This window comes from Pongo abelii, chromosome 2 (genome assembly GCF_028885655.2).
Source record: "Pongo abelii isolate AG06213 chromosome 2, NHGRI_mPonAbe1-v2.0_pri, whole genome shotgun sequence".
Taxonomy (NCBI): domain Eukaryota; kingdom Metazoa; phylum Chordata; class Mammalia; order Primates; family Hominidae; genus Pongo; species Pongo abelii.
In genome coordinates this window covers 86,139,312-86,151,644 of record NC_085928.1, presented here as the reverse complement: position 1 = coordinate 86,151,644, position 12,333 = coordinate 86,139,312, and the positions used below count along the sequence as shown (strand labels likewise).

At 39.2% G+C, this 12,333-nt stretch overlaps 2 protein-coding genes across 3 annotated transcripts in view; both read left to right on the top strand.

The window, feature by feature from the left end:
* Nucleotides 1–12,333, top strand: part of TAFA1 (TAFA chemokine like family member 1) — a 561,076-nt gene that overhangs the window by 141,676 nt on the left and 407,067 nt on the right. The window lies entirely within an intron of this gene.
* Nucleotides 7,210–7,953, top strand: LOC100441269 (COP9 signalosome complex subunit 8-like). Its single transcript, XM_054551901.2, has one exon. It carries the CDS (start codon nt 7,220–7,222, stop codon nt 7,841–7,843), a length of 624 nt encoding a protein of 207 aa, XP_054407876.2. The 5' UTR covers nt 7,210–7,219; the 3' UTR covers nt 7,844–7,953.

Sequence of the window (12,333 nt, the reverse complement as noted above, 5' to 3'; positions counted from 1 at the left end):
TTGATCTTTTCCCATAAAAACTGTTGAGAGAAAAATAGCAATGTTATGCTAGTAGCCCTAAAGCACTAAAGATGTCCAAATCCATGCCTTGCTATTCCACAGTTACCTTTATGAAAAGTATTTTCTTATAGCCAAATATCCCAATTCTTTGTTACCACACATGACTAATCTTAGCTACTATTTAAAAAAAAAGTGGATTCAATGAGTAGATATTTACTTCCCGAAAATTAGGGCAAAGAATTTGAAAATGCCTAATGGAATATATTTGTATATACCTAAGGTGAGAGAGCAGCCCATTAGGTCTCTTCCTACTTAACAATCATCAAGAGTTACATAGTAGAGACATTTGCTGCTCAGTGAATATCCATGTTTTCCCCCATGTTCTTCAGCCTTTCTGCAGTTGAGCAGAGCCATGTGACAAGGAGTGGCCAAGAGTAGAACTGATGTGCTATTTGTAGGCTGAAGCATTTAAGAGCTAGTGCAAGATCCCTTCAGATTTTAGGTGCGTCATCACAAGAAACATGTTGACATGGTGGAGCAACAAGGTAAAAGTCACCAGGAGCACTGCAATGAATACAGAGCTCTTGGAAAGTAACATATTCTACATCGGGTTTTGTGGCTTATGTTTAGTCAAAGATTCTGGGATTGTCTGTTACCACAGCACAGCTTCTTCTATCCTGACTGATAAACATGAAATGTTTGTTATCAAGGCTGATTTTCTTTAGCCATTTTGTTTAGTTTATGTAAAAGGTGGTGGAGCAATTGTTAAAACTGTGAGCTTTGGAATTAAGCAGAGATGGATTAGAATCCTAACTCCACCACTTACGAGCTGATGGAACATGAGACAAGTTATTTACTATCTTGGCCTCTGTTTCCTCATGTATAAGATGGAAACTCCATCTACATGAGCAGTTCATATAAAATAACTAGTATAAAGCATTTAGTACAGAACTGAGCACATGGTGTGTATTCAGTAATACTTGAAGTTGCCCTTGTTGTTTGCTACTATTGATAGTTGGTTTTCATAACAGTGAGGTTGCCTTTAGTAAGGGACTAAATCATTACAAGTCTTTTCAGGGTAGAGTTAGGATATGTTTGACATTACTGGAAGTTGCCAGGAGTAGTGAAACTGAGGCTCTATGGGCCTCTGTCAAAGGCAGAAACTAAGAATGAACCAGCATATTGACAGTTCCTCTGCTTTGTTAATTACTGCCCTTGAGTGTGACCATGTAGAAACAGGCAGATTGTTTTTGTCCTATATTTTAGATGTGCATTGATGTGCCTCTGGAATTCTGGAAACACCAACATATTCTAATTAAGAAAATTCCATTAGGAAATGAATTTCTACTGCATTGTTATATCCATCATTATATACATAATATTTATTTATGTTAGCACTTGCAAACATTGACATACCAAATATCAGGTCAATTAACTTTAGAAAGTAATTGTGTATTTAAATAGCAGTAAGAGGAGAAATACACACCATTGGAAGTTAGAGTTGGGAATAGGTTCTGTAGACTGAACACTGTTTCAATAATAAGTGGAAATGAACAATTCCTCACCTAACACCAATGTAATAATGTACTGTAAGCATTGCTTTTCTCTGTATAACTTGCCAAGAATTCAATGGAAAGCAAGTAACATTATGGGGAAATACTGATTCACTTTGGGTACAGTGGGTCTTGTTATAATAAAGACAGATTCTGTGGCCATTTCTTTTCTTATTCTCTTCTTAAAAAAAAGAAGTAAATATATGGAATTGCTAATTATAATTGGGACACTTAGGTTGCTTCCTTTTATAGAATGAACTAGGAGATTTCTTGGTTCTCAGCAATTTTTTCATGACTTGAATACCCTAAGGGCATGAAAAATTAAGATCATGTAATTATGCCAGCTTTAGTTTTTGCATTTTGATTAAGCCTTGAGTTTGTTACAGGAATCCCAAGCAATCAATAACAAGCCTCATCTTACTTATCTGAACTTATCTCCTGCTCTATTTCAACCCATGTCAATGTGGGAAACTGAGAATATAGTGGTTAAGAGTATAAGTTCTTTATTATTGGCTGGCTCTATGGCTTACTAGCTGTATGTGATATTGGGTAATGCCAAAAAACCTGTTTTGTTATCGGCAAAAAGGAGATAATAATAGTACCTCATGGAGTGGTTGTTAAGATTAAATGAAATACTGGAGTGAGATTCTAAATATGTCAATAAATAGTAGATGTCACTCAAGTTGGCTTTCCTGTGGTTCGTTGCACTCAGTTTCACTCTTGCATCTCAAACTGCAGTGAAGAATACATAGTGGGTTAACTGAGGTGGCCTCAGGTTTTAGCCTGTCATATCATCTATTCACAGCCTAGGTGGGAGGGTAATTTGGTGACAACAGCACTTGACGTTTGTTACCAAAGTTGATTCAGAAAATACAGCAGGCTTTGGGGCCAATGCCTTTCTTCACTTATTGCATATAAAGGTGATCTGCTCCTAAAACTCTGAAGGAAGAAGCTTGGGCATTTTTCAGAGGTAGTTGAGTATGATGCTCTCTTACTAGAATCTGAAAACAAACCTCCTCTTCTGGAAAAATTAAGCTACTGCATTTTGAAATGAGGAATCATACGTTTTCCTCCTCAGTCATCTTGGATGATATCCTCTACATTTGGACAATACGTTTCTAAAAGAGGAAGTGCATGTATTACCACTTCTTCTCCCCCTGCAAACATTTTTTGAGTGCCTACTCTGCATGAGTCCTGGGCTGAACACTTTCCTGCCACTTACTTGACTTGCAACTTTGGTCAAGTTCCTAAACTTCTTGTGCCACCATCTGTAAAATGAAGGTAATGATGGCTACCTCATGGAGTTGGGTATGAGAGTTCAGTGTATTAAAGCACATGAAGCACTAAGACTAGGACACATTGAAAGTGCTCAATGGCAATAGTCAGTATTAACCTTATCTCTAATTTATAGAAGAGCAAATGGTCTCACGGGAATTGAATAATTTGCCCAGGGCTTTAGAGCCCACTATGCCTACCTTCAAAGTCTTGGCATTTAGCCCCTTTACTGCCCTGCTGCTTCCTAGCATTCACTCTATACAACTAGGAATCCCAGGTGCTCTGCTCTTTTTAAAACCATGTATAATTTGTTAAAGTGACTTCAATGAGCTTAAAAAGAAACATACCAAACCTGAGTTAGAGAACGACATGGCAGAAATTTTCTAGAATGAATACAAATTTCTGCTTGCCTATGAGGTTATCAGACTGAATTTGTACTTAAAATACTGTACCTAAGCTAGTCTTCCCTTCTGGCATTAATAACCTCAGCTCTCTGGAGTCTAAGAATAACCAAAGGGGTGCCACGGGTCAATGGTGGGCAGCAGCTTGTGGGAATCTATTTTTCTCATGTAGCCAAACTGCTGCACAAGAAATAGGCAACATTTACTTGGCCCCTATGTCTAAGGTGGACACTTCTTTAATGAGATGTATATACGTCACAAGAATCTCCTTTCAGCCCAGGTATATATAATATACTCACAGTTCCAGGCCTTTTTCACCTCAATTCCATAATCATCCTCATTATATGACAGGAGAGAAAGAGGTAGGCAAGCCCTTTATTAAGAGAGAGAACTCAGGTGGTCAGCAAGTGCAGTGGATGCTTCTGTTTTTGCCTAACTGACTTCTGTCTCTCCTTTTATTGATAACTCCTCTGACCTTACAATCTACCCAGTTCTGGTGGGATGCCCACTGCCCAACTAGACACATGACCTAGGCCTGATCAAATCAGACTAAATCCTAATACCTATACCAGAGTTATTGGGAAAGATAAGTTTTGGTCTGCTGGCCTTGACAGTGAAAGGATGTAGGCTTGGAGCTCCTTGGGGCCACTGCTTCAGGGAACCTTGCTGACAGTGAAGCCAACACAGAAGAAAGCAAGGTCAAACGTTGAAAGAGATAGAGTCCTGATCCTTCTTTGTGAACAATTGGATACCACCTGGCTTGAAGCTTTCCACTGAGCTTCTCATCTCTGATGAGGGTTGACAGATGTCTTCCTATTTATTCTTTAAGGCAGCTTTGGTTGACTTCAGTCATCTGCCCCTGAAAAGAACCAGTTCAGCAAATTTTATTCCCATTCGAAGATGTTCTCCCTCCCAGGTCACTTTTAGCTTCTTGTGAGCACTTGGCATGTTGTGAATCTCCATCAGTAATCTCTGAAGAATCTGAAGTTACCAAACTCCTTGACTTTTGGTTTCTGCCCTTTTACCTCTAGGTTAGCGGAGTTACCTAGATCCCACATGGCATATTGGGGAAAGATAAAAGAAGAATAGAGATTATCTCCAGGGTAGTTTTGTTCCATACATGAGGAAATGCTAATAACTAATGAAAAAAATTGCTTTGTTTCTCATTCAAGCTTCTCTAAATATCCAAAGGAAAATGTTAATATAAATCTCTATTGCATATGGGAAAAGTGAAACTTGGAGAAGTTAAAGTGCCCAAGATCACACAGTTAGTAGCTGGTATAACTAGGATTCAAAACCATGTCTTCTTATTTGCATGTGATGGAAAGGCAAGCTGGGAACCTGCAACCTTCTGCATTTAAGGACGCCTTTAATTCAAACCCCCTGTGCTTTAGTGTGGCACCCAGAGCTCCTCCTTCGATTCTGTTTCCATGGTGCACTGTGCATGTGCAGTCCTTGAACGTTCTTGCATTTGCTGGGGGTGGGAAGCCTTTCTCCAGATCTCAGCTTCAGATGCTGCCCACCCAGCCATCTGTGGCAACAGATTTGTGTGTTATCAATTAAAGTCTAAAGGAAGTTGGCAAAACCTCCTACTCTAACAGGGTGGGCTAAAGAAGTTCCTGTTAAAACAGAAATGGGTTATGTCTATGATAGTGGTAGTTGGTAGCTTTCCAAGAGCACTTTAAATACACCCCATGCCTTGAATTGCTCAGCTCTGAATCTCTTTAAGACATTCCTCTCAGAGGCAGCTTATTTCCATGGAGCGGACCGGTGCATAATTAAACAGGGTTGCCCTTCTGGAAAGCAAAGCAACATTCACAATTTGGAGAATCTGCTCCTGTGATTTTCACTTTGCGACTCACTTGGGAAATCGTTATTTATTTATTTTTTTAGTGGACAAAATCTTCATATATATAACATGTCGTGCCCCATTTACAGTCACAAAAACTTCTTGGTTTCAATTGCTCTGGAAGATTCTTTAAGATGCCTCACCTAGGGAACCCCAAAATATCAAGTACACAAAATGGTCTTTAAGTTCAAGACAGAAAATCTCAAGTACATATTCCTTATTTAGTGAAAATCCATCTTGCTATTTTTACATAACTAGATGACTTAAAGTTTTAGATAGAGAAATATAAAACATATTTTAAATACCTACTCTGTGCTTTTCCCTGTGGTAGGTCCTGGAAGAATAGAGATTAACCATATATATAGTTTCTACCCTCATGGCACTTACTGTCTAATAGCTAAGCAGGGATTTATGACAATCTGGCCACACATACAAAAAAATGGGTACTACATTGGCTTATGAAGAAATATGATTCTGAATCACAAGAAATTTAGTCCCATTACAGGACAGGCCCTTGTATTCTTAAACATCACATTATCCATCCTTCTACTAACACTCTGACAGCAATATACAAAGCATGATGGTCTCCCTTTCTCTCTTCTGTAAAATTTATCAACTTCAGCATATTTACTTTGGGGCCAGATAATTCCTTGTCATGGGGACTGTTCTGTCCATTGTAGGGTTCTTAGCATCATACTTGGCCTCAACCTACCAGATGCCAGTTATGACATCCCCAGTTATGACAACCAGAAGAGTCTTCGGACATGGCCAAGTGTTCCTTGGGTGGGGAAGAGAGTGGGAAAAATCACCCCCGGTTGAAAGCCACTGAGCCAAACCAAGAGTAACAGTAGTTGTTTCACAGACTCTCTAAAATAGAATGAATCTTGTTCTAAATTAACAGAGAAAGATGAGTCATTCCTGGAGACAAAGGAATGCGCTAAATGACCTCCTAAGATCCCTGACAATCCTAGAATTCCAGGATTCTTTCACCCATAACCTAGTTTGGTTCCTCTGTGTCCCTGTCCCCGTGGACCCTCATGACTGTGCCTGACTGGCAGCTGCATATCCAACATGTCCTTTATGTCAGCAGGAACCCTGGAGGAGTCTTTTTTTTTTTCTTTTTTTAAGTTCTTTTTGTTTTTGAGAAAACTTGGCAGAAACATTCTTTTGGAAAGAGAAAAAAAAAACAAAAAACCCAAAATACAAATTGAAGGGCTGTGGGAAAATAACTTCCTGTGCTCCTAGGTACCAGAACTGACCATTTGTTAGTATCGAGCGTCTGCTAAAGTGTGAAAAATTCTTGGAAGGCATTTTCTAAATTTTGTTATTGTTGTTTTATCCATTTATTTCTATGAGCCCTTTACTTTGCTGTATGTTGGCTGTCCATGTTGGGCTGGCCAACTGAGGTATGTACTGTCTTTTATTTTGAAGAACCTACTATTTATCTGATGGTTGGGAAGGTGGCTGTACTGAAGTATAAGGAGCCCAGCATTTGAATGTTTTAAGACCTGACTTTTAATCTTATGACCATCACTTCCTGACTTTGAGATCTCAGGACTTCTGTGCTTTAATTCGTACTTAAAAATGTAGATGGTAAAACTCTCCACTGAACAGCTGTGGGGACAAAACAAGATGGTAGCTATTTGTAGATTTCAAAATCGCTATGAAAATTATTTGTTAATACGATTGGACATTGTAATCATGTGGCAAATGTTTGTTTCCCCATTGGCTACTTAATGTAAGGTTTAATTAAAATTAGGCCAAACTAAGAATATGTTTCCTAAGAACACATTCTGGCCACACCTTTTATATAAATCTCTCTTCAAATGTGATCCCTGAACTCTTCTTTAATTTCCCACTTCAATAGTCTGTCTTACAATTTTTTTAACCTAGTTTTTCTGTAGTAAAAGTGCAGTTTTCAGAGTTCAACTTAGGGTCAAATCCCAACTTCTGCTTCTTTTAACTCCATGCTCTTTGACTTTTAACCTGAGCACAATGTCTTTTACATTTACATTCCATTTCCTCATCAAAAAATTGGAGGTAATAATAGATCATATCTTAGAGAGTTGTTGTCATGATAATATAAAATGATGACTATAAAGTGGCATAAAGATTCCTAGGCCTGGAGGCCAGCCGTGAAGATGCCAGTGGCGGTGATGGCAGAAAGCGCCTTTAGTTTCAAAAAGTTGCTAGATCAGTGCGAGAACCAGGATCTCCCTGGAGGAATTGCTACACCCTCAGTGTATGGTCAGCTTCTAGCTTTATATTTGCTCCATAATGACGTGAATAATGCAAGATATCTTTGGAAAAGAATACCACCTGCTATAAAATCTGCAAATTCTGATCTTGGGGGAATTTGGTCAGTAGGACAAAGAATCTGGCAGAGAGATTTCCCTGGGATCTATACAGCCATCAACGCTCACCGGTGGTCTGAGATGGTCCAGCCAATTATGGAAGCACTTAGAGATGCAACAAGGAGATGCACCTTTGCCCTGGTCTCTCAAGCATATACTTCAATCATCACTGATGATTTTGCAGCCTTTGTTGGACTTCCTGTAGAAGAGGCTGTGAAAGGTGTATTAGAAGAAGGATGGCAAGCTGATTCCACCACAAGAATGGTTCTGCCCAGAAAGCCAGTTGCAGGGGCCCTGGATGTTTCCTTTAACAAGTTTATTCCCTTATCAGAGGCTGCTCCACTTCCCCCAATACCCAATGAACAGCAGTTAGCCAGACTGACGGATTATGTGGCTTTCCTTGAAAACTGATTTATCACTCTGAGTTCAAGATTCATCTTCGGAATCCTGTATACTGACAAATACAGAAATGCAAAGTTTGTATTTTCAATTTATTGGATGGCTTAAGCACCTCAGCATTCCTTACTATGTGATAAAATACATATAGAATTAAAAAAAAAGATGCCTAGGCCCTATGAAGTACACAAAAAGTATTAACTTGTACTGATAAACTTGAATTCGTTAAAGCTCCTGGACAAAATTGACATAAAAAGGCTTCATCTTTCAAAGGGTATAGCCTCCATTTTGAAACTATTTCTTTGGTTTACACAACCTGGGGGACATGATCCACCTCATGTTCTCTATCACTGCCCTCCCTGTCCCTCAAGCTTGTGCAACCACAACCCTGGATTTTATCACTTTTTTCCATAGAATGTTAAAGATTTTCTACAGAAGGAACATCTGTTGATACATTGGTAGAAGTTTCCTCAAAGTCAGAATGATGGAACTTTGGAAGAGCTTGAGAAAAACTGGGGTATTAGAGCACTGCTTCTTAAACTTTAACATGTGTATGACTGCCTTGGAATCTTGTCAAAACGCAGATACTGGTTAAGTGGGTCTAAGATGGGACCCTGAGATTCTGCCATTCCTAACAAGCTCCCAGGGGTTCTGTTAAGGCTGGCGTAGGGACCACACTTTGTGTAGCAAGGTGTAGATGAGGAAGTTTGTCTTTATCTCATCTATCTTTAGATGCAGTCTTTCTCCTTAGGAGGTGCCTTTGACTCTTGATAAAGCTCAGATCCCATCAAAACATTCCTCCTCTTCTCCCAGCGTTCAGAGGCTGGTGTGGAACAAGAATCTCAGGAGATGTTCAACACCCAAAGGACTGTGGAGTAAAAATAAGTTTGCCAAAAGCCATAAACCATAGTTCCCCATCTTGGGGACCCACATAATGCATGGATGTATTAAAGGTTCTGAAAAGTCCAGCTATTTTTTAAAAAACATGTTTCTTATGGTTTACTCTAGAATTCCCCTTAAGTAATCTACAAATATCTTAAAACTAGATCAGAATCTCATGGGTGGAACCCAGATTTCAGTAGTTCTTTAACTCTCCCTGGGTGATCCCAATTTAGAACTGAGGTTGAGGTCCACCAGGGTAAGCATAGGAAATTCTAACAGAACACACTTGGGGAAAATCCTACAGCTAGAAAAGCTCATCTAATAACATTGTTTATTAGATGATAAAGGTGATAATTTCTGAAGTGGTAAGCCTACATTTATACAATGGATTTCTTATTTGAAAAGACTTAAATGGCTTAAATCAGGCTGGAAATTTGGAGACGCTGGAGCTGATGGATTTAGTGGAAAGAGAGAACAAGGACTTTTAAATACCCCTTGTGTGTATATGTATATTCTATACAGAATGATGTGTTGACATCTTAAAAAAAGAAAACAAAAACTTTCTAGTTGGGGAGAGACTGCCCATCCTAGAGCTAATTGGTTCTTAGTGGACTCAGCCAGGAGCATACCCTTGTTATGGAAACTAAGTAATCCTGAGCCATACCTCCTTAACCTGGCCCATGTACCCAGAAGGCAACATTCCTCTGCTTTAACCACTCCAAGGCCAGGTATCAGGCAACTAGGGACCACTCCTATAGTTTAGAGCCAGCCAAAATTATCCAAAATAGTTGATCTTCGACAGTTTACTCGCCCCTGCCTTTCCCAAGAAAACTCCAAAAAAGGCTGCAAAATATCCCCACCTCCCAACTTTCTGCTCCTGCCTCTGCCTCTTGTCCACCCGTGTCTCTCCCATGTGGCCCCATGCGATGTGCCATGCCTTCAATCTCTAGGGCCTGTTAATATGTTGAGCTTGCTTTCCTGAGCCTCTCCCGTCTCCTCTAGTGGCCCCACCTGACTGACCAGCACATAAAAGAATATGAAACACTCCTCAAAACCACCCATGGCATCGAATGCATGTCTCTGTCTGTGTCTACCACAGGCTCCAACCAGAGAAAATTTTCTTGAAACACTTGAAAGATTTGAAGGCAAAATATTTTTTTTGTAGTTCTATTGAACATGAATTCCATCCCTGGCTCTTTCTTCTGCTTAATGATAGGCTTTGAGCAAAGACATTGAACTTCTCTAGATGTCCTGATCCTTGTGTATAAAACAGGGCTCACACCTGCCCTGCCTACCTTTCAGACTTATTGTAAGCATTAAATGTGGCAGAGAAAACACACTTGGTAAAATGATGTGCCAAACACATATAAAATATGACAAATTATCTTTATTGTTGTGAGAGAAAAATGTTGCCTCAATTTCTGAGAAATAAATCAATTGTTTGGTGCCTTTGATTATATGCTACAGAAATTTGAGAAAAAGCAGGACTCTGCTTCTGCCAATGTTCTTGTCTTTGACCTCTGCTCAGAGTCTCAGTGCTAATTGGTTCTATGTAGAAGAGGCAGGAGAAACTTTGTTACCTAGTTTGTCTAATTAATAGCCACAAATCAATTTGCTTGTCATTTTTTCTCTCATAGATTACTTGTTGTTTTTTGACTAATGGGTCCTATCTGAAGATGGCTACATATTGTGCCACAAATTTATCCTACCACTAATAAAAATATGACCTTTTGAACTATTTGACGTAGCATAGCAGTCTGTATTTTGCAAGAAGCCTTATGTATTTAACCTCCTTCTCTCATATCATTTTGCATGAATGTATTCTGCCTGCAGAGGCCCTTATAAATGGGCAATAAACTTTGACATGTGTTCAGATCAGTTTGGCTCAGAAAGTTTATTTTAAATTTACTATACATTTTCATTGTCTTGTCTTCCAAAATTTCAGTGATGGTAATTGTAACAGTTAACACCAGGCCCTTGATCTCATCTGTGCAATGATGGGTGTTTGAGAAAATTGGTTCTGGGGAATGTCAGAGAGATTTCAGAAAAGCTTTTGCCTGTGTCTCTGTAGCTTCTCAGCGCTGTCTCTATCACATTCTGTGCTGTGTTCACCCTTCCTCCCAACTCCAGCAGCTTTCCAAAGCAGCCTCCTGTTTCATCCTCATCAAGCAGCAGAGAAGTCCAGATGCAGCTCTGCTCAGCCTTCTTTGGGGAGGCAGAGCTAAGGGTTCTCCCTCCAAGGCACAGGACATCCTTTTATACAGGGATTTTTTATCAAGATTAAATTTATTCAAGCACAAGATGCTTTGTAAAAATCCAGTGCCCAATAATATCTACATCACTCTGAAATGGAATATAGAATACCAAAATGAATTTTTTTTTCAAAGAAGTGATAAGCCTGTCTTGGAATGTATACATAAAAGAAATTTTTAAATCATTAACAATATTATTTTATTCTGCCTATTTGAGATACAACTGCTGCTATTATTATGTGTACTACTGACTGTAATACTGAGTTTGCCTGGAAGTAAGTTAAGCTGTTTGCATGCATTATCTCATTCCATCCTCCTGATGACCATATGTAGTAAGCAATGTTTTTTACCCCCAACTTATAGTTAAGAAAACTGAAACCTGGAGATATTAATAGTTAAATTTTCCCTAAGTGCTTACTTGGTGTGAGCCATTACACTAGTCACTTTACGTGTATGAGGTCAATTAATCTTAATTAACTAAAGTAAATGTAGAAACTCTGTTAGTCACTAAGGCTATCCCATTTCACAGATAAATAAATGGAAATGAAGGCATAAGGTCTGTCTTAGTCTATTTTGTGTTGCTATAAAGGAATACCTGAGACTGGGTAATTTATAAAGAAAAAAAGCTTATTTGGCTCACAGTTCTGCAGAATGTACAAGAAGCATGGCACCATCATCTGCTTCTGATGAGGGTCTCAAGGAGCTTCCACTCATGGCTGAAGACAAAGGGGATCCAGTGTGTGGAGATAGAGATCCCATGGCAAGAGAGGAAGTGAAAGAGAGGGGTGTCAGGCTGTAGTTTACAGCCAGCTGTTGTGGGAATGAATACAGCAAGAACTCATTCATTACAACAAGGATGGTACCAAGCCCGCCAGGAGGGATTTGTCCCCATGACCCAAACACCTCGGATTAGACCCCACCTCCAGCTTTGGGATAAAATTTCAACATGATATTTGGGAGGACAAACTTTAAAACTATAGCAGAGTCTTAAGAAACTTACCTCAGGATTCTAGATTTAGGAAGCAATGTCAAAAGAAGACCTAGCACGTGTGTTTCTAAAGGTTGTGTGCAAACTCTTTCTTCTATTGACAAGGAAATAGAAGTTAGAGGCATAGGGGTTGGAGCTGGGGGCTGGGTTGTCTGCAATACTTTCTTCCTTTATCTTAAGGTCCACCTCCACCTGAAAAGCTGTATTTATTTCATTTGAGATACTGCATAGGTAATGAAGCAAGGTCTCTTGTGCTGAGAGGCAAATACTGTAATCATCTGCATGACTTGATTCTTTATTTCAGTAATATGAAAATTGTCAAATTATGGATGAATTATGGATGCTACAGATACCTGTAATTTGCTGCTGCAGTTTTGTAAACA